At 57.4% G+C, this 25,957-nt stretch overlaps 1 protein-coding gene across 8 annotated transcripts in view; it reads left to right on the top strand.

The window, feature by feature from the left end:
- The window catches only part of CASZ1 (castor zinc finger 1), a 148,788-nt gene that overhangs the window by 73,921 nt on the left and 48,910 nt on the right, over positions 1–25,957 (top strand). For 5 of the 8 annotated variants that reach the window (XM_067017601.1, XM_067017611.1, XM_059057729.2 and 2 more), the window contains 2 exons: positions 8,833–8,884; positions 21,421–21,459. In XM_067017601.1, coding sequence (XP_066873702.1) covers positions 21,444–21,459 — 16 coding nt within the window. In that variant the 5' untranslated portion in view covers positions 8,833–8,884; positions 21,421–21,443. Of the gene's footprint in view, positions 1–8,832; positions 8,885–20,826; positions 20,988–21,420; positions 21,460–25,957 lie in introns of those variants that run through there. The other 3 variants (XM_059057711.2, XM_059057737.2, XM_067017627.1) reach the window with 2 other exon arrangements.

Raw genomic sequence — 25,957 nt, forward strand, 5'->3', positions numbered from 1 at the left:
AAGCTGCAGAAAGGCAGCAACTGGGAGACAGACAGGAGGAGTAAATGGAAGTGACAGGGTCAGGCCAGACCTTTGTCCTGCAGCCTGATTAGAGAGTCTGCCCTGGATTTCTGAAACTTTGGGATGTTGTCGGACAAACTGGAGCTTAATTCTGTCAGAGCACTGGGGAGATTAGAACTGACATCCTGGGAGCACATTCCTGGCTGGGCAGAAATCCAGCCCCCGCTGGGAAAAACCTGTGAAAGCATGGCCAGCCCAGTGGTGGTGGCAGGGCGTGCCCGTCGGCCCTAGTGGCCACTCCAGGCTTGTGGGTCAGAGCCAGGAGCCTTTGGAAGGCTGGGCTATGTTACTGGAAGGCTCTGGCCTAGTGGAAAGAATGGAGGCCCAGCAGAGCCACCTCTGAGTCTAAATCCTGGTTCTGGGCCTTTTCCTAGCTATGTTGCCTTGGGAAGAAAGCTTCACTTTGTTGAGCCTCAGTTTTCTTGTCTGTAGAATGGGCCCACTAAGTCCGCCTTCTGGGTCCACTCAACCTTCCTTTCCTTCGAAGCGGGAGGCATAATCGCGGGGAGCCGAGAGGGATGGGTCAGACTTTTTTTCTTTCTTTCTTTGTTTTTTTTGGCTTCGCTGCACGGCTTGCGGGATCTTAGTTTCCTGACCAGGGACTGAACCCGGGCCCATGGCAGTGAAAGCGCCAAGTCCTAAGCACTGGAGCACCAGGGAATTCCCGGGTCAGACTTTTCTTCACGCCCCGCCGCAGCAGAGCCAGGGCCTGCCGTAGCACGATGATTTCCCTCGCTGAGCTCCCTTTGCTCAGCGGTCGGGCGAACCCAGGGAGTGTCATCCCGACAGACTGCTCCAGCTCAGCATGTGAAGCTTCCTGCCCCTTCACCAAGGGGGTCCCTTCCAGCAACCAGCCCACGTCAGCCATGAGAAGCCCGCAGGAATCCTTGGAGATGGCCGCATCCCTCTCGAAGAGCTCTCAGGAATCCCTTGCTGAAACTAAGTGAGCCCAGGGAAGCAACACAGGCCTGCTCCCCATACCAAGAGGCCGGCCTGGGGGACTGGAGCGAGGGCCTAGCACCGTAGCCCCAGAGCAGGCTGTTTCTGGAAGAACAGAGTACCCCTCCCCACTTCCCTCTTGATTCTAATGGCTTTCAAATATTGGTAAATATTTTGGCTAATGCAGGCTCTCATGGCAGAGAGCAAAGCTGTCTGCAGTTCAGGACCTACAAATTATTTATTAAAGATCTGAGATGCGGTGCAATTATGTGGAAAGAACCCCCAAAATTAAATAAATAAGTAACAAAATAAATAAATAACAGCCATACTGGCCTCTCGAAGGCTTGGGGAGCTGCATACATGATTGCCGTCTTGATGAAATCCCCCCGGATGTAATGAGCTGATTTTCTGCTGTTAATATTGCATCTGCTGATGAAGGATTCGTTAGGATAATGGAACGAAGCTAAAATATAAATGACTCCCTGTCAAGAAGCAGCTTTTGTTTGTTGATCTCCTGACAGTTCCCGGGCCAAGGCAGGGGTTTCTGTGCGCACAGGCATTCGGGAGCAGCCAGGAGGGCAGGCTGAGGGCTGGGAGGGCTGTCCCAAGGGCCTGGCTCCCTGGTTATCCTCAGCTTTTCCTGCAAGGTGGAACTCCCCGTCCTTGGGGAGCCTGAGAGCCCTGTGGGTGGGGAAGTCATTGCCTCAGACCCTCTTTCCCCACGTGGGGGGCAGCGTGTTGCACTGAGATGCTGGGCAGCAGCACAGGTTGTCTGGGGAGCCTGGCGGAGAGACGGATGGAGCGGGCCGTGCGTGTTGGGATTCACACGCGAGAGGAGCCCGGCCACGTGTGTGCAGGGGAACGGCAGCGCTGGGGAGATGGCGTCGTGGGCTCTTGAGTGACGTGTGCCCCCATCCCTGGAGGCACCCTAGCCTTCCCATGTTGTCTTTTCCTTCAGTGCATCGGGCGGGAGCGCACGCCGTTCTTGAGGACAGGAAGGAGAGGGGACCCGTCTGAAATTAGGATGATTCACCTTCCGCCCCCGTGCTTGGCTTGTCTAATACTCATGCTGAGCTGCCACTTGGGAATAGCCTTCTCCTCGCCTGCTGCTGCGGCCTCTTCTCCTTCTTCTCTTCTTCCTCCTCCTCCTCCTCCTTCTTCAGCTGTATCACTTTACTTTATTGTGGTAAAATGCACATAACATAAAATTTACTGTTGTAACCATTTTAAACTGTACAATTCAGTGGCCTTAAGTACATCCACAGTGTTGTGCAACCATCGCCAGTATCTGGTTCCAGAAGTTTTTCATCACCCCGAACAGAAACTCTATACCCATTAGAAGTCACTCCCTATTTCCCCCGTCCCCTGACAACTGCTAATCTGTGTTCTGTCTCTATGGATTTGCCTATTCTGAGTGTTTCATATAAAGGGAATCGTATAATATGTGGTCTTTTGCATCTGCCTTCTTTCACTTAGCATAATGTTTTCAAGGTTCATCCACGTTGTAACCTGTATGAGAACTCCATTCCTTTTCACGGCCGAATAATATTCCGTTTTGTGGGGACCCCGTGTTGTTTATCCATTCATCTGCGTTGTGTTCACCTTTTGGCTATTGTGTTTGTTTTTGGGTTTTTTTTTGCAGTGCGCGGGCCTCTCACTGTTGTGGCCTCTCCCGTTGCGGAGCACAGGCTCCGGACGCGCAGGCTCAGTGGCCATGGCTCACGGGCCCAGCCTCTCTGCGGCACGAACCTGCGCCCCCTGCATCGGCAGGCGGACTCTCAACCAGTGCGCCACCAGGGAAGCCCAGAGCTGATGCCTCAGTCTTTTTTTTTTTTTTTTTTTAATATTTATTTATTTGGTTGCAGCAGGTCTTAGTTGCGGCTTACAGGCTCCTTAGTTGTAGCACATGGGCTCCTCAGTTGTGGCAGGCGGGCTCCTTAGCTGTGGCATGCAAACTCTTAGTTGCGGCAGGCACGTGGCATCTAGTTGCCTAACCAGAGATTGAACCCGGGGCCCCTGCATTGGGAGCACAGAGTTTTATCCACTGCACCACCAGGGAAGTCCCCCTTTTGGCTATTGTGAAGGGAATTGCTGCGAACATTCGTGTACAAGTTTTTGTTTGGGTCCCTGTTTTCCAGTCTTTCGGGTATATGCCTAGGAGTGGAATGGCTGGACCTCTCCCCAGTTTATTAAAGGCAGGGCCCCTGAGAGCTAGTAACAGGTAATATTTGTTGAGCACTTACTGTGTGAGAGACCATGGTGCTGTGTGTTATTTCAGCGGGTCTTCACAACAACTGTAGGACGGAAGCTCCGTGAGGACTGTCTCTGGTTACCAGTGTTCTCCAGGTCTAGGACAGTACCCAGCATATAGTAGGTGTTCAAGAAAAATTACTGAATGAAATGCATGTGAGGTGGGTCTCATAACCCCCCCTCTTCAGTTGAAGAAGCTGAGGCCAAGAGAGGTTAAGCAGCCTGCCCTGGCAGATGCCATGGAGGGTAAGTGGCAGAGGCAGGGTTCAGACCTGGGTCTCACCTCCTCTGCTGTTTCTCGTGTAAGCTGTGTATTTTATCTTCCTCGGGCCTAGCACAGTGTCATGAGCACAGGACGTACTCAGTGTACGTCCTGACGATCACTGTGGAGCAGGGACGGGGAGAGATCTAAACCAATGACCTGGAGGAGGGCTGGGCAGGGCCCGGAGCAGGTGTTGTCTTTCCGTACATCTGTCTGGTGGAACGCGCTGTCTGTCCTAGGAGGCACTGCCTCACCCACATTGAGCCCTGAGCTGCAGAGACCAGATTGGACGCACGGCTCCCAGCACCCCAGAGAAACCTTCTTGTCGACATCTTCGCCAGATCTCTTCCTCACCTCGACCTCCAAGGCCCTTAGACGGGGAAGAGCAAACCCAGCCGCTCACCTGGACCCCTCTTCCTGGGGACAGGATGGGTCCCACCAGGAAGATCTGAGCCACCTCCGCCTGGAGTGGTCAGGCAGGGCCTCTGGGAGATGGAGGAGTTTCTTCCCCCTGCGGGGGCTCAGGAAAGGTGCAGAGGCTGGCCCTTCTCCTGCAGCCCTGAGGGAGAAAGGCACGCCCTCCCATCACAGTCCTAGCCCATGGCGGGGCCTGTCTCAATTTCTGAGACGGGAAAAGAGAGAGGGCAAGGCAGGTGTGAGGACCACACAGGACAGCATCCAGTAAAGGAACTAAGGGCCTGGGCAGGGAAGGTGTGAGACCGAGAGAGCAAGCTAGAGGTGTTGGAGCAGCAGAGGCTTCAGCCCCTGCAGGACGGGCGGGTCAGCTGGGTACCTCTCTGAGCCAGGACTTTCTCGAGAACAAGGTGGGAAAACCCCTTTCCTGCCCCCAAACTACTAGATGCTTCCTCTTGAGCCTGTACAGGGTTTTAAGGAGTCTGGCCAGATTTCAGCCCAGACTGTTTGCGGACCACTGCCCGCCTCCTCAGAGCCAATCCGGAGGCCTGGCGCTGACCCCCAGCTGTCCCCGGCCTGCCTGCGGCTGCTGGGCTCCTTCCCCTACGCGGACGGACAGCCTGCCCTGGCCGCCTCGGCTCCTCATTGTCCTGCTAACCACTGTGTAGAAGTTTGGGGCTTCCTTTGACCTTTCCGTTGTGCCTGGTTATGCGGTGGCCACGGGGCTGACACGCCGGCCCTGGCGTCGTTGCCGGGGCAACAGCGCGGCCCCTGCCCGTGGCCCTGAGCCCGCAGCACTTTCACTCTCTTTCTTTCTTTCCTACTCCTTCCTCTCTCTCCCTCTCTCTCTCTCTCTCTCTCTCTCTCTCTCTCGCCCCCTCCTCCTCTCTCTCTCTCTCTCTCTCTCTCTTTCTCTGTCTTTCTCCTTCTCGCTCTCTTTTTTTTTTTTCTTCACTCTTTTAACATGGTTTTCCTAAAAAGTTTTTTAATCAATCAAATTTGAGGCAGAAAATAGGTTTTGTCACGCCTGGTCCCGGGGTGGTTTGGCTCTCACTCAGGCTCCTGACAGCTCCTCAATGCAGGAAGGAGGCCAAACAGAATATTTCTCGGGGAAAGTGCCCGTTTCCATGGCACTGCCCCCCTCCTCAAGCTGCCCGCTGACACGGCCTCAGCCCTGTGAAAGGGCCCGGCCTGGAGACGGACGGGGTGTGTGCGGGTGCCGGAGGGGGCAGGAGACAGCATGGGGGGGCGGGGTAGATGGGCCGCGACAGCTGCCCCGAGCCTCCCCTCTGTGGCCTGCGAGGGCTGGGGAGCAGGTAGGGGCGGCAGGGCTGAGGAGCCTGGCTCGGTGCTGCTGCGTAATCAGCTGAGCCTCATAAATATGGAGCCGGGGAGCCCAGGCTGAGACGCTCGGAAGCCACGTCCCGGATGGTCGGTGGCTCCAGCCAGAGGGGACTGCAGGCGGATGAGGCCTCTTCGGGTCCTGGTACGCTGGTCACAGCAGCTTCTTCACCCTTCCCTCTCCCCCTTCCCCCCTCTCCAGCCTTTCCCTCCACCACCCTCCCGCGGCTCGCAGCAGCCCCCTCCCTACCATCTTTGGTGCCCTTCCTGCCCTCCCTCGCCTCCAGCACCTCCTGTGCCTCTGGTCCCCTCCAGCGCCCAGGCCCGCGGTCCCCGACTCCGAGCTCCCTGCAGGCCCTCCGCGTCTTCCCTCTCTACCCCACTTTGCCTCTCCTCCTTCCCACCTCGCCCTTTCACCCTCTCCCCTCTCTTCTGCTCTTCTTGCTCTCTTTTATAATTAATGATTAGTTTTAATTGGTTGGCTTAGGCAGCCTGACAGCAAATGAACAGAAGCCAGCCCAGGGCTGCCAGGCTCGGGTGAGAGACCACCGCACTTCCGGACCGAACCCGGCCGGGGGAAGGCAAGGGCAAGGCTGGCCTGCAGACTCTGCCTCAGGCCTCGGCTCTCAGAGGGTGGGTCAGGCCACACCTGGGCTGGCACGGTGGCCAATGGGAAGAAGGCAGGAGGATCTTCACACACCATCCGGGCTCTGGTCTGTCAACTTTCTCTGTGTGCTTTGTTCTTATTCTCTTCCTCACACCCCCCTCCATGTTCTCATTTATGTAAGACATTGTCCACATCTTCTGAGATTAGGGTGAGGTAAAAGGAGAGCAGGGCCCTGTCTTGAGTCTGGGATGGGGCTTAATTCCGATCCCTCCCTGTGGACCTATGGGATTAGCAGCTTGACACGTCTGGGCCAAGATGTTGCCTTGTCACCTGGACGAGAGGGAGCAGGTGACAAGGCTTGTTGTCACTGTTAGCTCAGCTGCCTGCCTGCAGTCAGCTACCACAGCCTGGAAGCCAAGCAGACCTGGTTCTGTTTCTGATTTCCCGTGTACCTCTACATAGAACTCAACCTCCTGGTCCTCAGTTTTCTGGTCAGAGTACTTAGGTTGAAGAACATTGGATGAGTGCAGAATGGGTGGACGGGTGGACAGCTGGCCGAGAGTAGCTGGCCAGGATCCCTGAGCACGTTACTTCTGTTTCTTAGCCTGGAAGGGGTGCACTTAACTCCAGCCTTCCTGAGTGCTGGGGCTCCTGGTCTCCTCTGTGTTTCCCCCCCACCCCCCGGCCTTGCAGAATCCTTCCTTAACTGCAGCAGCTTTCTGATTCTCTGCCAGGCCCTGGGTGTGCCCGGTCACTCACTCACACAGGCCAGAACCAAACAGCGGGAACGGTGAGAGGCAAAGAGTGACAGGGGAAGACGCGTGGGCAGGATGGAGAGAGAAAGTTGAACTTCTCAGGTTCCCACGGGGGTTCCAAAATCCACCCCGTGTCCCAGATCCCACCCAGAGACAGCCTCCCTGCTCCCGTCCGCCAGGCCGCCTGCCCCAGGGCCAGGACCCCAGTTCACGTCCCAGCCCCCGCACGGTAAGCATCTCTGCGCCCCCCCCATCCCTCCTCCACCCCCAGCCAACTCCTGGAAAGTTTCCTCCCCGATTGTTCTGTGTGATCAGATCTGCAAGTTGCTCTCTAAGCTTCTTGTCACATTTTGACTTAATGAAGTGCAACTGCTGAGGGATTTGGGTTCAGCGCTCCGGTCTCCCGTGCTCCCTTGTTGTCAGAAAACAGGGGTGGTTGGGGATGGCAACACCGCGCTGTGAGTCGTTATCATTCTGGTCAGTCTGTTTAACACAAAATTAAACAAAGAACTAATTAGTGCCTCATGAATTAATAAATGCACAGTTGCTGGGGAGGATGGGAGGGGAGAAAAAGGTGGTGGAAGGGAGATACTGGAGTTGTGGAGTTGGGGGGCTTCGGAGGTTCAAGGGAGGCTGGCCGGGGTGCCTTGAGCGATCTCAGGCGGGCGGGTGTGGGGTGGACCGGACCGCGATGACGCCCTGCTGGGCCCGTGGGCGAGCTGGCTGGGCTGTGAGCTCTGACAGCCAAGCCTGCCCAGCGCCTCTCAGCGGAGGCCCAGGGTCTCTCTCCCTTGCCCCGCGGCCCAGCCCTGCTTGGCCTCCACTTCCTCCAGCTCTCCTCTCCCACTGCTTGTTTTCTCCACTCTCCCCACCTCGGCCCCCTCTTCCATCTCAGCAGGGCTCCCCTTTCCTCTCTGCTGCCCCCTCTCTCTGTCTGCCCAGCTCTCTGCAGAATCTTAGCTTCCTACCATCTGGGTCAGATGGGCATCAGAGGCTCATGGGGTGACCCCCCCCCCCCAACTGCTCGATGCCCACCAGAGCCCGGTGTCCAGCAGGGTGGGCTCTGCCTCAGTGGGCACCCTCCGCCCAGGCAGCCCAGCAAAGGCAGCGAAAGCTGGCAGAGGACCCAGCCCTCCTTAGGAGGATGCGTCAAGTACAATTAGCATTATCTGTCTAAATATGTCCTGGGAAACGGGAGGGCGGGTGGCCGGACTGGGTGGCATTCCCAGAGCCCTGTACAAGGTCACCTCACCTCTCGCAATCCCCCCAATCTGATTTGGGGATTACACAGCCTAAGGAAATTGGTGTTATTCCTCTTGCATCATTGATAAGCCACAAAGGAGAGAGTAGGGAGAAAAAAAGAAACCCTAATAAGCAGAAAACCCTTCCCGGGTATGGGTGGAGTTCTGAAGGCCCACGGGGTGGGAGCGGGGCGGGCTCGGGCAAGAGCAGGTGGGCCCAGGTCAGCAGGCAGAGGGCTCCTTGGGCTTTCTGTCCACGCGAGGCGTCTGTCCCATTTGAACCTGGCTCCCCAGACTCCCGCGCTGGACGGGAGGGCCTGGGCCTGGCAAGCTGGGCTGAGTCACGTGTTGGCTAAAGACCCCCTACCTTGCTGGGCCATTTCCCCTCTCCCCATGTGGGCCCCCGGCATGGCTTGTGACTCCTCAGTAGGACCCCAGGGTGGAAGGTGCTGTCTGCAGCCTATTCCTGGGAGTTGAGGCGTCCTGGTGCCCTGGCCCCTGGTCCACCCCTGCCCCTCAGTCACCCACCTGCTGTAGATTTTCAGGGGCCAAAAGGGAGAAGAGTGAGGGATGGGTGCTGCTGTATCCAGTCATTGTCCCCAGGCCCTGCTGCTCAGCCACTGCAGCTCCAGGGGAGGACCCCGACCCGCACCCCCGCATCTCTGCCTCCACGGAGGTGTGTGCAGTATGCTCTGACTTTTCTCTCTTTGGTTAGGGGTGTCCTGAGGACCATACCTCCACTGTGATCAGCCCCTGCTGCTTTCTGAATATTTCCAAATTTCGGTCGGCACGTCCTTTCGGATGGGCCAAGATCAGTGCCCACTCCGCGCGTCTGAATTTTTGGCCACCCTGGAGCATCAGCCCCTTGGCCTGGTGGGTGGCAGGGAGCCCTTGGGCACACACTGGGGACTTGTACGTGTCCTGCCTTGAAAGGCTAAGAGGCTCTTCTCTGTCCCTCCCCAGGATGAAGTGACGCCCCCACTGCGAGAGAGGAGCCTCTAGGACCCGCTACAAGGTAAGGCCTGAGCCCTTCCCTGATCCGTGGGTCCTTCCCCACAGTGGTGACCACGCACCTGGTACACGTGTCACCCTGGGCTGGGCCCGGTCGTGCCGAGCCCCCAGGGTGGGTCTGGAAGATGGAGACAGGGAATTGGAACCACACTGCCCATTTGAACCTGGCAGGAAAAGATGACCCCAGTAGAAGGGTCTCAGATTCGTTCTTAGGCTGGAAATGGGCTGGGGACCCGGGGATCGCTGACTCTGGGCGTGGAATGTGTTCAAGGCAGCGTGAGGCAAAGGGGCATCTGCGGTGCCAGGGCTCAGCCACCCGGCAGTACCGTGCCCGGCTCTCCGCAGTGCTGTCTGCCCGCTGTGGCTGCTGCCAACTCTCCTGGAAGCTCTGCTTGTGGCTCGTGCTTGGGTAACTGCGTGGACTTGAAAGCCCTAGAAGTCCTCTCTCCTGGGAAGCGGCCGGCCCCGTGGCCTCCTCCTTCTTCCGTGGGAGGCTGGCAGGGAGGACGCCCCGGGCCCTGAGCCCAGATCAGGCTGCTGCCCTTCCCTTCCCCAGGCACTGGGCTCCCCTGGCCTGGCCGGGCCTTCACAGGCTGTCTCAGTTCTCGGGTGGTGGCTCGAGGAACCTCGGGGCCACCGGGCCTCGGCCCCAGGCAGCGCCGTGTCAGAGGTGACCGGTGGAACGCCAGTGTTATGTAAATAGCGGGGCCTGCCCGGCGGGCGAGCTGGCTGGCTGCAGCCATCCATCATCCGTGCTCGGCGGGGCGGGGGACAGACACGGCACCGTGCGCCTGGCTCCAAACCTGTTTGTTTTCCCTTTGTCTCACGCATTTCGGGGGCCCGGCTGTGACCGGCTCTGGGTTTTGTCCTGCTGGCCCCCTCCCCCGGGAGGACGGGGGAAGGGAGGAGATCCGCGAGGCTCCCACCGCGGCATCCCTTTCGGACTTCAAAGGCTCCCCCAGCATTGTCTGTGCCGGCGGGCAGTGGCCCTGAAAACGTGATCAGAGGCGGCCGGTGTAGGGCAGGCCCGGCCCGCGCCCTGCGCTCTCACTGGGGCCTGTGGATTCCTCCCTTTGCCGCCAGCACCACCCTGGTTACAGCTCTGCTCCCCGGGCCTCTCTCCTCGCCTTTCTCTCCCCTGGCATCCCTTCTGGCCAGCCCGACCCTGCTGCTGCCCCACTCCCGTCCTCTCTTAGCCAGAGCCCAACACCTCTCTCCTGGCATCAAGACTCCTAGCATGGGGCTTCCCTGGTGGCTTCCCTGGTGGCGCAGTGGTTGGGAGTCCGCCTGCCGATGGAGGGGACACGGGTTCGTGCCCTGGTCCGGGAAGATCCCACATGCCGCGGAGCAACTAAGCCCGTGAGCCATGGCCGCTGGGCCTGCGCGTCCGGAGCCTGTGCTCCGCAGCGGGAGAGGCCACAGCAGTGAGAGGCCCGCGTACCGCAAAAAAATAAAAATTAAAAAAAAAAAAAAAAAAAAAAAAGACTCCTAGCATGTTGAGAGCTTCAACTCTCCGCCCCTTCATATCATCCCTGAGACTCTGAAGCACAGTGGAGGGCTTAGGATGCTGGGAGCTGGGATGGACCGGTTCCTGGACATCTGTTTCCCATCCAGCCCTTGTTCTCTTTCCCTTCTTTTTCTCCACCCTCTGCTGGTAATGAGAACCTGACTTCCTCCTGAGCCCTCTGCCCAGCCCTTCCTTCCACTTCTTGGCAAGGTTCAGATTGGCTACTTCTGTCCTGAAAGTCAGCCTCAGGTGCTTCCATTCTCTGGAGCAAGGCTTGGCAAAGTACGACCAGAGGGCCAAATTTGGCCCACTGCCTGTTTTTGTAAATAAAGTTTTATTGGAACACAGCCACACCCACTCATCTGCATATCAATTATGGCTGCTTTCACTCTGTGATGGCGGAGCTGAGTAGCTACAACAGAGCATGTTTGGCCTGAAAAGTCTAGAATATTTATCTGGCCCTTTATAGGAAAAGTTTATTGTCTCTCCCTCTGGGGTTTCTGGCTCCTGCCCTCGGCTCTTTTTTTTTTTTTCCAGTGGTAAAATATGCACACCATGAAATTTACCATTGTAACCGCGCAGGCTCAGCGGCCACGGCTCACGGGCCCAGCCGCTCCGCGGCACGTGGGATCTTCCCGGACCGGGGCACGAACCCGTGTCCCCTGCATCGGCAGGCGGACTCTCAACCACTGCGCCACCAGGGAAGCCCCACTGTAAACATTTTTAAGTGTGCAGTTCCCTAGCATTAAGTACGTTCACAGTGCCGTGCAACCATCATCCTGCTCTGTGCTCGTGTCTTGCTCTGAGGGGCCCGGGCGGTTGTCAGGGAGCCCTGTCCCTGAGGTTGCGGGGCTGCTTGCAGTCCTGGTCCCTTTGGGGCTGCCCTTTCTCTCTCTATTCTTTGTAGGACCTCATCTCCTGCTCAGTCCCACCTACCTAGAAGTCCCGGCTTGTGCTCTCCTTGACAGCCACTGTTTCCTCAGATCTCTTGCTCCCAGCATCCAGGAGCCTTGTGTCTCCATCCTGTAGCCTTTAGCGAGTTCTCAGATCCAGTTTCCTCTTCTGCAATGTGAGCAGAATATCTACTTTGCAGGGTTATTGAGACAAGCGAGTGAGTTAATGGGGCCGAAGGTGTCTAGCCCGGGGCCTGACAAGTAGGTAGCGCCTGCGTTCCCTCCTTCCTTCATTCCTTTTCACCTGCCAGAGCCTGGGTCTCCACCATGCATGTAGGAGCCAGCAGTCATCCCTAGGCAGGCTCCATGCAGCCCCCAACCCCTGCCCCGGGACCACTGAGTCCCTCACCTTGGAGAAGCTGAGGCTCCTCGCTTGAGCGAGGGCCGTGGAAGAAAATGCCGCACGGGTGGTGGACTGGGAGTCACTGGAGTTCTCAGGTCGGTCCCGGGTCCTCCATGTCTGCTGCAGGGCCCTGGGAAGTCGCATAACCTCTCGAGCACCAGTTTCTCTCTCTGTAAAACGGAGCCCTGACCACCACGCTCTCTGCTTTGCAGGCTTGTTGCAAATATGAACTAGGATGCATAGGGGAAAGCTGTGGGGTCTGCTGAGAGCAAAGCAAGCCAAGGGAAGAGTCCGGGTCTGAACTTGGGCCCATTCTGGGGCAGTTGGGACCCAGTCTGCAGTTCTGTGGAGAAGGCCCTGGACATCACATGGTGGGCACATGCTCAGTACAGGGGCAGGGACCAAGGCTGCACACTGCTAGCGCTGTGAGCTAATCCGGGAGCCAGGCTCCAAGCCCTAGAGGAAAGGCTGGCAGGGAGGGGGAAGGGGGGAGCGGGAAGGAAACTGAAGCTGTGCAGCAGTCAGAGGTCTGAGACGAGCTGGGAGCCGGGTCCCCGCACCGCTCACCCGTTGCCCTTTCCTGCTGCTCTGTCGCCGGCTATCTTACTGTCCTCTTTTCACGGGCTCCCGGCCTTTTGTAGATCTGTTTTCCCCTCCAAGCCTTCTCTCTGCATCCCGTTCGTTTCTCTTCCTCCTCACCTTCCCACCGCCAACTCCATGGCGCTCTTTCTTTCTCCCTCTCTCTCCTTTTCATCTACTCCGAAGGCTTTACTTTACTTCCTTGTCACCCTAATTGATTGCATTAACCTTTCAGCGTATTGGATTTCCTCGGCATCGTGCAGAGAGCCCTGCGCAATATGCTTATAATCTGAGCCATAATGGACAGTTTGCAGTCAACAAGCCCCTTCTCCCATCTCTGCCATCGCTCCCGTTGACATCTCTCTCGCCCAGGCCACCATGGCCACTTCCCCTGACAGCAGGGGTGGGGCAGTGGAATAGGGCTGGGAGGAAGCAGGCAAGAGCTTGGACCCACCCGTGGATTTCCCAGCCTCTCCCCTCCTGGCTCTGCCCCTGGCCCTGCCTCTGCTTTTGCAAGTCCCCCAGGTCCTTGCCTTGTGAGTCTCTCTGCTCCTGGGACTCTCCGCCCAATGAGTGGCTGATGGAGCCAGCTTGGATTCGGCGAATAAGAGAGTCCCCTGTTTCCACCCAATGGTCCTCAGAGGAAACCTCGCTCGCCCGGGAGGCTTTGCAGAAAGGTGGTGGTGACCACTGCAGGAGGTGGAGAGTAGCTGGGAGGAAGCGTCTGAGACCTCTGGGCTTGCCTGGCCCCTGAGCTAACCAGAGGCCTCTTTGGATCTTCTGGAAGCTGGGCCCACTCCTGGAAAGGTGTGGGAGCGCAGAGGAGACAGAAAGAAGGGGACCTGCCGAAGGCAAGGGAAGAGAGACAAAGACCCTGCTGGGGCCGGCCGGGGTGCTCAGGGCCGCAGCGGCTCCTCCCACTGGGCGAGGAAGCAGACTCGTGGCCACATTTGGGCCCTGTCTCCTGCACTGCTCCCAGGATTGTGTGATTGGGATCCTTGGTGGGCGACGTCTCAGTCTCTGTTTCTCATCTGATGCTTGTCAGTAGCTTTGAGCAGACCCCCACCCCCCCCGGCCGGCTTTATCAAAGGAAGAGAGACGTGATCCCGGCAACAGGTCTGTAAGCCAGAGAGAAACCTCTACGGGGCAGGAGGGCTTGGCCTGACCGGAGACTGGCACGAGAGAGGCGGGAGGAAATGAGAGCTGGCTTCTCAGGTTGGTAAGAATGGGCTGCCTCTGGTGAGTTCCCAGATGGGCACCTGCTCGTCCAGCATCAGGCAGAGGAGCCAGCCCGTGCCAGCTGCCTAGTCCTGGGATCTCAGTGAGTCCTGGCCCCGGAGGTCCTGGCCAGGGCTGCCAGCCCTCAGACCCGCAGCCCAGTCAGCTGAGTCTTCATTCAGAACGGGATGGACATCAGGTTGAATACATTAGTGTCACGCCAGAGGAGCAGGATGGAAGCTCCCCTTAGCCCTGGTGCTACTTCTTCTCCCCCGAACTGCCCTCTCTCTGCTCTCTGCCCACATCGTCTTCTCCTTGTGACCGACCCCCCTCCTCCCATCACTCCATCACTCCGAAGGGCAGGCTTTGGCAAGAGGGGGCCAGAGCTAGGTTCTTCCCATCCTCTCCCAGTGATTTTGGGGGTGGGCAGAGAGCGCAGCAGGGAGAAACCAAGCAGCGAATTAAAGTTTGGTGATTGTCAGTGTCAGGAGAAGCTAAATAACCCTGTAACTAGTATGAAGGTGAATTCACGGTCTGCTGCACATGGAAAATATGAGTGCTCTGTGAGACGGGGAGAGTGAGCAGAGAGTCTGCCCGCCACGGTGGGCAGCCTCCTCTCCAGGGACGCGGGAGGGGAGGCAGGAGGAGGGCCATGCACCCTCCCATCCCTGCCAGGGAGCAGTCGCCCAGGAGCCCCAACCAAGTACCGGGGGCGGGCAGCTCAGCTGCTTGACAACCTGCTGGCCCGGCCCCAAGGCCCCAGGTAGACATTTGGAAGCCCCAGCAGTATGAGTTCACGGATAAGAGCCCAGGCCCCAGGATGCCAGCCCATCCTCCGCGATCCATACGAGTGACTACTCGTGAGTCCTTACTGAGTGTTCCTCTGTGCTAGGCTATGTGCTCTGTATGCCCTTATGACAGCTCGATGCAGTACGTGCTGTTATCATTCCCCCTTTTTATCCCCACTTTTTTATAACCACTTTATTGAGACATAATTTACATGCCAAGTATACAGTTCAGTGGTTTTTAGTATATTCCCAAGGCTGTGCCTCTGTCACCACTATCTAATTTTAGACTATCTCCATCACCCCAGAAGGAAAGCCCATGCTCATTAGCAGTCACTCTCCATTCTCCCCAACCCTCAGCCCTCGGCAGTCACTAATTATTATTGACTTTGATGCTGAGAAAATGGAGGCTCAGAGAGGCTCAGTGACTTGACTGAGGTTGCACAGCTGGTGAGAGATAGAGCTAGGGGTTTGAACCTAGGTAGTGGGACTCCAGTGCCCGTGCTCCGTGAGGGACTGCCCGATGTCCTGGCCGCCTACCCCCCACCACGTGCCCTACCAGATGTTTCTAACAGCATGGGCTCAGGACTGTATGAGCACCATCCAAACACATAGGCCCAGGTGGCAACACGCATCTCTCTCCCCAGGTATACTTGGGATTCCACGTAGAAAAAGCCACACGCCTCAGAAGGACAGCCAGCCTCCCCTCTTCCCCAGCCAAGCTCCTGGAAGGGAGGGCTGCCACACGAACTCGCAGCAGCAGGGGAGCCCAAGTGGCCAATGAGACCTAGGTGGTTTGGAGCTTTAAGATGAAAAATCCCCATTATTTCCTGTAGCTGATAATTGTAACTGAAATAAAATGCCAACATAACATTCCAGAAGAGGTCCCTCCCCAGGTTGGGGCCACAGGCTGGGCCATGTCCCTGGGGGCAGCGCAGCGAGCTCAGTTCCCCGCATCCCACTTTCTCTGTTTTTTCTTCTCTCTCTCTCTCCTTCTGTCTTTTTCTCACTCCCTCTGCTTCTGTCCTGTTCCTTCTCGCCTTTTTTTCCTCCTGCCTGCCTCTTTCTTCTTCACATGCCCACTTTCCCACCTCAAAACTTTAAAAAAACAAAACAACACAAAACAACTTTTTGTGACCACACTCTTGCGTTTGCAAACGTTGGGAATTAATGTGAAACTGTTGCTGCCTCTGATAAGACATAAATACAAGGATGAGAGACAAAGGGAAAGGTAGAGAATGAGTCTGTTGGATTTGGTTTGGGGTTTTTTTCCTCCTTCTTCTCTCTCCCTCCAAAGCGGAGGATCCGGCCGGGCCAGTTTGGATATTTATTAAGAAAAAGCCAAAGATAATTAACTTTTTTGTTTTTGTTTTGTTTGCGGGTGCCTCCCCTGCTGGCACTCCTGACTGCCTGGCAAATTAAACCTGCTCCCTGCTCCCTGGGTGCTGGGCTGCTGGCAGCTTGGCTGCTGGCAGCTCAGCTCCTGGCTGCCCTGAAACTGCTGGGCCCAGCAGCTGCCCACCCAGCCACCCACCTTGGGTTTCAGATCTAGGGTCCCTTTATGCTACCACCGGTGCCACCTCCCCAGGCTCTTCTGACTCCTAGAGCAGGCTTTAGAGTGGGGTAAGTGGCCTGCGGGTGCGGGGGCACAGGGGGGGTGAGAGAGGAGGGGCTACCGTGGTGGTTATGGCCAGCACTTCCCTAAAAGGAGATGGGGGCGAAAGAGAGAGCTCTCCCGCGGGGCAAGGGTATTCCTTCTGGCCAGTTCAGCCGTCAGCTTCCCAGAAGAGGGTAAGAACGAGGAATGAGCTGGAAGTATAGGGAGAGGCCAAATTTGGGCCATGTCCATCCCCAGCTCTTCTCTCAGGAGGCTGGTACACAGCCAGGACCCATGGCTCCTGGGAATGCTCTGGAGAAGGCTTGGGGCCACGGAACCCTCCCGTGATGTCTGGCCACCCTCAACATCGGGTTCCGTCCTACTCCCACCTCTGACCCAGCCCAGGCCATCTGGGGGCCCGGCTGGGTGGTCAGAGAGCCAGCCACTGAGTAAGAAGCCGGCTGCCTCTGGTCTCCTGCCCTGAGGCCAAGCTGTGACCTGGGCCCGAGCCATGTCCACGGGCCAAGAAGGTAGCAGTTATAGACCTCACTCTCCGTGGGGGACAAAGTTGAGGGCATCTCAGGAGCCAGGACAGCCAGTGAGGACGCGAGTCCTCTCTAGGGGCCAGCCCAGCTCCAGCTGCTTGGGGTTGGAGGTGTGCTTTGCCCCTCTGTTAAATTAATATGCCTCAGCCCCACCCCACCCCCAGGGCCCTCTCCTCTGCCCCGCTGGCTTCGTCCTCAACCTGGCAAGTAGGCAGCGGTGTGCTGTCCCTCCAGGTGGGGAACCTGCCTTGGAGCTGGGCACAGGGAGTAGGGCATTTTCCGAGGATTTTGCTGGCCCCCCTTTTTTTCTCTGAAATATAAGGATGTGCAATTTTTTTGGTTTCAATTTAGCATTGGAGAATTTTATAATTTAGTAATTAAAATCTCTGATAGGCTTTAGAAATTGCAGCTAATTGAATTTAATGGGAAGATGATTTTCAATTTTATTTGATTACCGGGACCCCTGGCATCGGTATTTATGGGAAAAAAATGGGAAATGTGCTGTGTGGGCTAAGATGGCATAATTGAATTAGGGATAATCGGATTTCTCCGTCATGAATTTCACTATAATTTTCCTATAATTTTCCATTAGATATCTAGTTTACAAATATTCACAAAGAAATGAAGCTCTTTCGGAATGGAGATTGCTGGCTAACAGGATTACAGGGCTGAGCGTGCGGCCGTGCCAGCCCCTAGACCGCCATAATGCGATCCCTGTATCTGCCTTACACTTAGCTCGAGCCTGGCCTCAGCCCCTCGCTCCGCCACCCACTTTGCTGTGCCTCTCCGCTCTTTGTTTCCTCTTCATCCCCGTTTACCCCCTACCCCGATACCCACCCATCGGGGCCCACGACCTCTCGTGCCCTACTGGCAGGCCATGCCATCACCGTGCCACGGCATCTGGGCTCTGCCCTCTGTCCCCACCGTCCTCGCCATCCGCACTTTGCTCACTCAAGGCTCCCCCTGACCCCTCCCGCCGCCCGCCTGGGGAGTGCAGTCACACGCAGTCACACGGACTCCCCTGCAGGTGCGAACATGCTTGCGCACATGCACCCGCAGTCGTCTGGCCAAGGCTCCTGTGTCCTGGCCCAGTCGCCTCAGAGGGAACCAGTTTATTGGGATCCTGGGGTGGGGTGCAGGAACAAAAGGAGCTTTGTTCAAGTTTATGTGAAAGTTACAAATTCAAAATGAGAGCAGATAAAGCATGAGATACCTGTTGTGTAAATAGGATGGTGAGTGAGAAGTCCCCGGGCTCGGGCGCGGGAGGGAGAGAGAATGAGTGGGCAAACTGGGGACACGAGGGCGCCGGGAGCCAACGAGGGAAGGTTGTCCTGGGACAGCCGACAGGTTCCCCTGGACCCGTGTGAGGGGCCCGGTGGGTGGCACTGCCGGGCAGGGCTCCACGTTTTCCCTTGGAGGTGGGGTGCGAGAGGAGCAGCTGGTGGCTCTGGGCCCAGGGCCTCGAGACCAGGAGGAATTGTGGCACTGGGCTTTCCATTCCCCGGGCCCGAGGCACAGAAACTGTGGCCTGGCCTCAGGGTCGAAGAGGTGTTACCACATCAGGGCTCTCAAGGCAAAATGGGCCGTAGACTCAGAGGTGCCAGGGTTCTGGGCCTTGGTATGAGTACACACACGGAGAGAAAGAGAAATCGGGGGACCCCTCCATGACACGGCCTCAGCCTTCTCAAATCTCAAATCACACCATGCTAAGATGGCCTCATTTTCTGTGCCTCTCAGGAAGGCCCCTCGCTCTTGGGCAGAGCCTCTTAAGCCTGCAGTGGCTGATTGTGGCCATCGTCTTGGCAGAGCTGAGGCTCTCCGGGCAGCTCACGCCTCCCTCTACCACTGGCTGTGCTTGGCGAGCCCCTCTCGCCCGCCCTGCCTGTTCCGCGCTCCATCCGGCTCTCTCAGTTCTATCCCTTCAGCCATTCCTCTCCGGCCTTTGTCCACCAGAGGCCCCCAAGTTATTGTGCAGCCAATCCTGTTGGTCCTGCGTGAGTGACTGGAAGGCATGCCCTCCCACGCCCCGACCACCATCAGCAGAAGCCGAGAAGGACATTCATAGGGAGCCCATAGGCTGTGTGGGTCACATATGCAGGGAGCTCCCCATACGTGCACATTTCAGATGCACCCATGAATCACCCTTCTACCCCTATGTCTTCAGGCTTCCTTCTACATCCCAGTTGCTCAGGTGGGGAAGCAGAACACTTCAGGATTGGGATCTGGGTTTGACTAACTGCTGTTACAACCCAAAGCTGTGAGCCTTGCTTTGGGCAGTCATGGGTGGGAGAACCCAGCGGCATGTGTGTACCCCAGAGCAGTCCTGGACACCGCAGTGCCCTCTCTGAGATCGCACCTGGGGAGAATCTCATGGTCCTTGCTGCCTGGTTGCCCTGTGCCAGCAGTTGTACCAGCCTCTGGGGAGCACAGGGCTTGGTTTGTTTAAGGAGCTCTCTGCTCCCTTGTTCAGGGTTTTAGGACTGGGGGACACTCAGAGCTCCTGGGCGTCTCCAGCTACTCGTCCTCCATAGGCATGGGGCAGGTCTGAAGGGTAGAGGGTCGTGTGACAGCCAGGAATGGGGGTTGCCAAGAAGGCAACAGGGAGAGCAGTCGAACGGGGGAGGGATGCTAATCTCCCTGTGAGGCCATTTGGAACTAAAGTGCAATTAAAAAAGTAAATAAGTAAATAAAGGGAGAAGAAAAATAAGGGGAAAGTGGGGAAAAGAGTAGATTGTTAACTCCCTGACTTGCCCCAAGGCCTCCCTGGACCCTTCCCTTTGCAAAATAGAAATGCTGCAAAAATAGTCCAGCGCCATTTTGCTGAATGCTGCCCGAAGACCAGAGAAAAGCAAGCCTGGGTTCTGGTCTCCTCCCCTCATTGAAGGCAGTGTGGCTTCCCCTGAAACAGGAGAGGGGAGGAAGGCAGCAGGGTGGCTGCAGAAGGGACAGAGGGAGAGCTGGGGACAGTGAGATCCAGGTACTTCACAAGCAAAACTGCCCACCTTCCTGCTCGCTTGCCCCCCACCCAGTGGGTAACTTAGATGACTAAAATTTAAGGAATCTCAACATATCTGGCTGCAGCAGGGACACCTGGGGACCGGAAGATACACCCAAGTGCTTTCTCTGAGGGGAAAGGAGGGCAAGGAGAGAAGTTGCCCTGGTCCAGCGATGAACTGGCAGACAGGAAATGCGGTGATGTTAGAGGGGCAGGTGGCAGGACGCTGGCTCCTTGGTTGAGGGTTGTCTGTGCCCTGTCTGCCAGGGCCCGGCATGGGAGGTGGCAGAGGCAAGAGGGCCGGTTGGCAGCCCAAGTGACAGTGCGGATCCGTGGTGGGGGCCCTCGGAGGACAGGCGGCCAAGGCCGGGTGAGGGAGGAAGGAGGTGCCGTCCCCCGCTGCGGGGCTGGGGGCGGAAGGCCTGGAGAGCAGTGATGTGGCGCGGAGCCGGGGTCCACCCGGAATCGGGGTGGGGGCGGGGGAGCCAGGTCTCATTTAAAGGCGAAGCCAAACCAAAGTGGTGGAGCGGAGCCCTGGGGGTCCCCGCACTCGTGAAGCCTGCGGCGGGCACGGTGTGCGGAACAGCGCGTGGCCGATGCGAGTGTTCCCCGGGACACCCAGGCCCAAGGCCCCAGAGTCTTTCCTCCTCAGAGCTAAAAAACACCACCACCAACAGCAGCAGGAGATTCAGGGATGGGGAGGAAACAAAACGCCTGGTACTCCAGAGCACCCAGAGCCCGGGGGGCGCACCAGGGCGCGCGGCTCGGTGGGCGCGACCCCGCGGCGCTCACACCTGCGCCCGCCGGCGCGGAAAAGTTTGCTCGGCTGCGCGCGCCGCGAGCCCTCGGCCGGCCGGCGCCTGGGAGTGAGTCCGCGCGGCCGCCATCGAGTCGCGCTCGCGGGGCCGGAGCGCAGAGGAGAGCGTGCGAGCGCGCGCCCGCCCGCCGGCGTCCGACCAGAGTTGGCGCGGGGGCGCGAGCGCGGGCCGCCGGGTCCTCTCGGACCGCCGCGTCCCCCTCCCGCCTCCCCCTCCCTCCCGTCCCCGGGCGCCGAGTCCCCGCCTCCCTCCTCCGAAGTCTAAGGTTTGGGGGCAATCGCTGAGCCAATAAGGCGGGCCGCCCGGGCCGGTGCGCTGATCGCGCGCACGAGCGTGAGGGAGCGGGCGCGGGGCGACGGCGCGCGCGTGAGGAGCGCGCGCGGGAACGGACGGAGGCGCGCCTGAAGGAGCCGGCGCGGGGCGGGCGAGCGCGAGCCCATTCACTCCAGCCTCCCGCGGGCGGGCGCGAGCGCGGGCGGGCCGAGCTCTGCTCTTTCACCTGCCGGGGCGGTGCGGGCCGGGCCGGGAGGAGGCGGTGCCGCGGCCGCCCTGCCAATCACCTCGACGCCTGGCAGCGCCCCCGGCCGCTCCCGCCCGCCCGCTCCCTCCTGCCAAACTGTTACCCTGAGTGTTACCGTCAGGAGCAATGACATCAGGGCTTTAAGACAACTTGTTATTCGGGGAGTAATCAGTCGCAATTAGGCATTAATTAAGTATTATGAAAGTTGATTATTTAAGTGAATTCGGCTTTCGACTCTCCGACTATGGTGAGTACCGGAGTGGGGCGGGGGAGGGCAGGGGGCGCCGCCGCGGGGCTTCGACCCGGGGGCGGGGGCGGCGGGAGCGGGGCCGGGCGCGGGTGGGGGCGCCCCTCGGCCTCGGGGGCCGGCCGGGCCCCCGGACCCGGGCCGCGTCTATAAATAGTTTCTCTTTTAGTTTAATAAACTCGAGAGCAGAGAGGATCTGCTTTGAGTGTGCAGTGCCGGAGCGCCAGACAGAGAGGGGCGGGAGGGAGAAACTTTCGCTCTCCCTCCGGGTCTCCCTTCTCATTTCTCCCCCAGGCCCGGGGACTTGACCGCCCCTCGATGGGGGGAGGGTGCGGAGAGCGGAGGGGGAAAGCTGGGGTGGGTAGTGGGGGGCACTGCAAGAGACTAAACAGATTTCTTTTTTTTCCTCTTCTTTTTTTGGCGTTCCTCGAAGAGTTTGGGACCAAAGAGAGGAGAATGGATCTTGGTACAGGTACCGGCCGGTGGGAACCTGGGGTGGCTCTTTCACTTTTCTTTCGGTTCTTTTACGGAAGTTATTATTTTTAGCCCAATGAGGTAGCAGCTGAGCGGGGCGGGGCGGGGTGGTGGTGGGCTGGTCTGGAGAGGGTCCGGTGCGGGCTGCGCTTTTTGCCTGGGTTTCTGGATTGTGAGGCTTCCGATGATATTATTGTTATTATTTGTTACTTGCTTAGGGACTGTGACTAATTTGATGCTTGTCATTGTGAAAGAACCTAGGGGAGAGGGAGCTGGGGGGCACCCAGAGAGAGGATTTAGGGGGTTTTCGTGGGGTTTTTGTTTTTTGTTCTCCGTGTTTTTTGAACGGCTGCGTGTTTTTTCTGTTTTTTTTTTCTTCTCCAGCAAAGATCTCTGGGTGTCTGGCTGTGGGGTGTGTGTTTTTATTTTTTTAGTGGGGGATGGTTTAGTTTTTGAAAGCAGCGTCCTGTTGGGAAAGGCGGTTAGTCTGGTTTCGGGGCGACTCTCTCAAGGTAAAGGAATTTAATTTATGTGGGACAAGGCTGTGTCGGATGATCAAGCTGCTTATTATGGCTAATGAGTATTTTTCACCTGAGAATCCGTGGGATGAGGCGGCTGTTATCAGTTCAAAGTGAGGGGCCCAGGACTCTCTCCCATCCCCCTTAGCCCCTACCCTGGGAGAGGGTAGACCAGACAAACTACTGAATTTGGACGAATGGGTTTTGGGGGGCCTAGCATGGCGCCTAGGTTAGGGTTCCACATAGCATAGTGCTGGCCTGGAGCAGAGTTTATGCTGAGATTTTGGTGTGTTATTGGTTTTAATCTAATTGTATTCAACATTTCTCTTCTCTTTCCTATCTGAGGTTCCAATCTGAGTCCAGAGTGAGGTTTACTTTACGTTCTTCAGGCTTTCCCTTAGCCCTCTGTACTGAAATGGAATTTTGACCAGGACCCTCATCCTAGGCTGACAAAAGCGCTGTTTTCTTGCTAAATGTTTTTAAAAGAAGTCAGTGATAAACAGGTTCATAATTCATTGAGATTGATCTCTGAACCCTTCTGTTTCATTTATAGAGGGTGGTATGGGTGGCTGTTAGAGTGGTTATTTATAACGGCCCAAGTTCATGGCATTGCCCCTTGGGATCCATGGGCTGACATTTGACCTCCTGAAGTCAAAAGGGAGTGGGCAGAGAGGGCAGGAGGCAGCACAAGGGGGCCCAGGATGGGTCACAGGACACGGCAGCGGCTTTGGGAAGGAGGGAAGTGTGTTTGTTGGGGAAGGAATGTTAATACTGTGTCCAGCCAGGTGTGATCTTGGAGAATTCGACGTGGAGGTCCTGGGGACCTCTGTGCCCAGGAAGGGTGCAACAACCCCTGCTGGGCAAAGTGGTTAAGGTGTCTAAGGCTACTGCTGCCACCCTGCCCCTCCCTGCGCTTCACTCCCACAGAGAAGCAGCACCCCCCACCCACCTCTAATCAGGTGTCTCATCGCCTCCCTCTCAGGCCCCACCCCCTTTCTTCAGAAATGGGCCCTCCCCCATCCCAGCTAAGAAACAGACCTTATAGATGGGCCGGTGGTGGTAACGCACCACCCCCTACCTGGGGCAGGTGAGCCTCTGCTTGTGGGCAGGCACAGGGGACCTAGGCATTACTCGGCTGGAAGTCGGGCCCTCAGCTTCCAACTTCTAACCCAGATGCCAGCTGGAGCTGGAGTCCATCCTCCTGCCCTATACCCACCTGCTGTTGGGGCACGACTCCAAAGCCCTTCCGTAGGGTGTCCCCGACTGGAGAGAGGGCCTCCTGGGCCTGCAGGTGGCAGAACCTCTTGTAGCATCTTTCCCAGCACTTACTTCTCCCAGCCTTCTAGGGACAGGCTCTGGAAACTTTTCCTAGAAGTTAGAAGGGCCCCTGTGGTCAGCTGGCCCCTCCCGTAGCTGGAGCAGGGCCCTCCCAGCAGGACCCAGGCCTGGACTCTGGCCGCTCAGTGAGGGGAGGTCCAGGGTGTCAAAGTTCTGACTGTTTCCTGGAGAAGTCATCTGGTGATACCATCTCAGGCTTTTCCTTGAACTTGAAAGTTTCCCTTAATCTCAGAACTTCAGAAAAAAAGCACTTTTTCTCCTCTTCACAAAAAAAGGGAAGCAAGTGGGGAGCTCTGAGATCCCCCTCTGAGCCTGTCTCTGGGCTCACTGCATGCTCATCTCCTCTTTCCTCAACCTCTGGGATGTACTTCTGCACACAGCCAGGGCCAGGGGCCTCGTTTCTGGCCTGGACTCATTGCTGCTGTGATGAGGGGCTCTATTCTTTTGGGGGACCACAGGCAGCTTCTGCCGAGGGCCTCTCTAGCACAGTACAAGGCTGGAGACACAGGCCCCGAAGGGTTGCTGGCACCAGGGTCCCAGTAAGCGTTGGGTCGTGGGTTAATGTCACTCCAGGTCTAGGTTCTGAAGCACTGCAGCCATAAGTAGTTCAGTGGTGGGAGAACCAGGGCTTCTCAGGAGGGGACAGCAGGACCTCAAGACCCTCAGGGGCCATGAGGACCCCTTTTCTTCCACCATAGTTCAGCCAAGGGCTGGATCAATCTGGACGTCTTTAGCAATAAAAAATGCCGATGTCGTCCTAATTCACCAGGCCCCGAGATGACAGCAAATTTACATTTTTTAATTAAACTAGCAGCCAGTTTTTATGAGAGGGGGTTGGGTTATGCAAATCAAATGGTTGTGTACGGAAGATTAGGAGAGTTTGGGAATAAATTCCACAAATGCTAATAAAAAAAAAAAAGGAAAGAGAAAGAAAGGGAGGGAGGGAGGAGAGAGAGGAAGAGAGGAGGACATAGTTCCATTAGGCCCTTTTAGAGTGATTTCCCTGGGGGAGGGAGTCAGGAGGGGCAGGGGAGGAGGGGGGAAGCTTTCAGACACAGGTAAATCCATGCTGCAGTTGGGAAGCTCCCCAGGATTAGGCCCCGCTAGGCTGATTCCTAGGCCCTGAAAAAAACTGGAGGCCAGGTCGAAAAATGGCTTTGAAACAGCAGTAGAGCTCGGAGAAGGAACTTGCCCTTGATTCTTAAGGATCTGGTTGTAATTGCCCCCCCACCCCCACCCCTCCGCTCTCCCTAGGGAGGTCTTGAGGAGAGGGGGAGGGGCTGTCCAGGGCTGGAGCTGTCCATCAGAGGATCCAAGGTAGGCTCTGCCAGGTAGAGGGCCAAACAGGCAAGAGATCAAGTTCAAAGGGCTGCCCAGGGACCACAGGGGGAGCCATGAGGGGCTCCACTGCCCACTTGGCACTGTGGCTGTAGCTGTGTTGTCGAGGTGAGTCGGGGGGAGGAACCAGTGCTGCTCGCTGAGCCAGGCCTGCTTCTTTTCCCCTGGGATAAGCTCTGCTGGGACTCCAGGCCTGGACCCCCTTACACTGCATACAGACTACCCCCCCACCCGCACCCCACATTGTATCCTGGCCCCAGCCTCGGCTGTGGACGAGGCCAGGGGTCAAGGGATGGGGTCAAGGGAGCTGAGACATGTTGGCTTAGTAGCCTGGTTCTTGGAGTGGGACGTCCACATGCTGGCCACGTGCTTCGCGGACAGTCTCGAGGAGGGGAGGGGAAAGGCCGCAGGCTTCTTCCAGGCAGTAGCTGACCCCAGGGAGCAAAGAATTTGCCTTCCCCAACCCAAAGTTGCTGCTCTGAGTGTCAGCCCACCTCCAGACTCTCAGGACTGCTGTGAGCGACCGGTTCAAGGCCAGGGCCTGGCCAGGGGTGGAGGCTTCCAGGAACCTTGCTGGCTCTGGCCACACTGGGGCCTGGGAAGGTTCCTGTGCTCTTTCTGGAGGAAGAGAGTCCATGCTGAGTTCGGGCCAGAGCCGGTTGTCCTCAATTTTTCTTCCTCGAGCCTTTCCTTAGCCAGGTACACCCACTCAACCAGTCTAAGCTGGGGCCAGTCCCTACGGTCAGGTTGGGCACCGGTTTTGCCAGTCTGCTGCAGGGGGTAGGTGCTTCGGTGCCATCTTGGCAGGCAGGAGCAGTCAGAGCCAAGGACAGAATGAGCTGTCTCCGAACTCGCGAGTTTCCTGGTACCGTTCAGACAGAGGCTGGCTGTGACGTCTGGAGGGGCGTGAGCATCACATGACCTTTAAGGTCTCTGGTTCTCCAGCTCCCAACCTGATTTTACTGAGAGGGTTCAGTGGGACATCTTGGGGGACGGGGTTGAGTGGACGAGGTGAGAAGCACACATTTGCACCTTCTCTTTGGAAGAAAGCATTCGAGACAGGCAGCTCTGGATTGCGAAGGGTCCCCTTGAACCAGCCCTGGCACTGGTTATGAGATAACAGAGCAAAACTCTGGATATAAGGCCTGGAGTAGCCATTCTCCAACAGGAGGCAGAGGCAGTGAGGGCAGGTCTGAAAGATCCCTAGAGGGACCCCATCCCGGGCCCTTTTTCCCTTGGGGATCGGCCAGGGGACCCCATTAACTCTCCTGTCTAAGAAGGGCACGGGGTCCAGTTAGTCAG

The sequence above is a fragment of the Kogia breviceps genome, chromosome 1, assembly GCF_026419965.1.
Source record: "Kogia breviceps isolate mKogBre1 chromosome 1, mKogBre1 haplotype 1, whole genome shotgun sequence".
Taxonomy (NCBI): Eukaryota; Metazoa; Chordata; class Mammalia; order Artiodactyla; family Physeteridae; genus Kogia; species Kogia breviceps.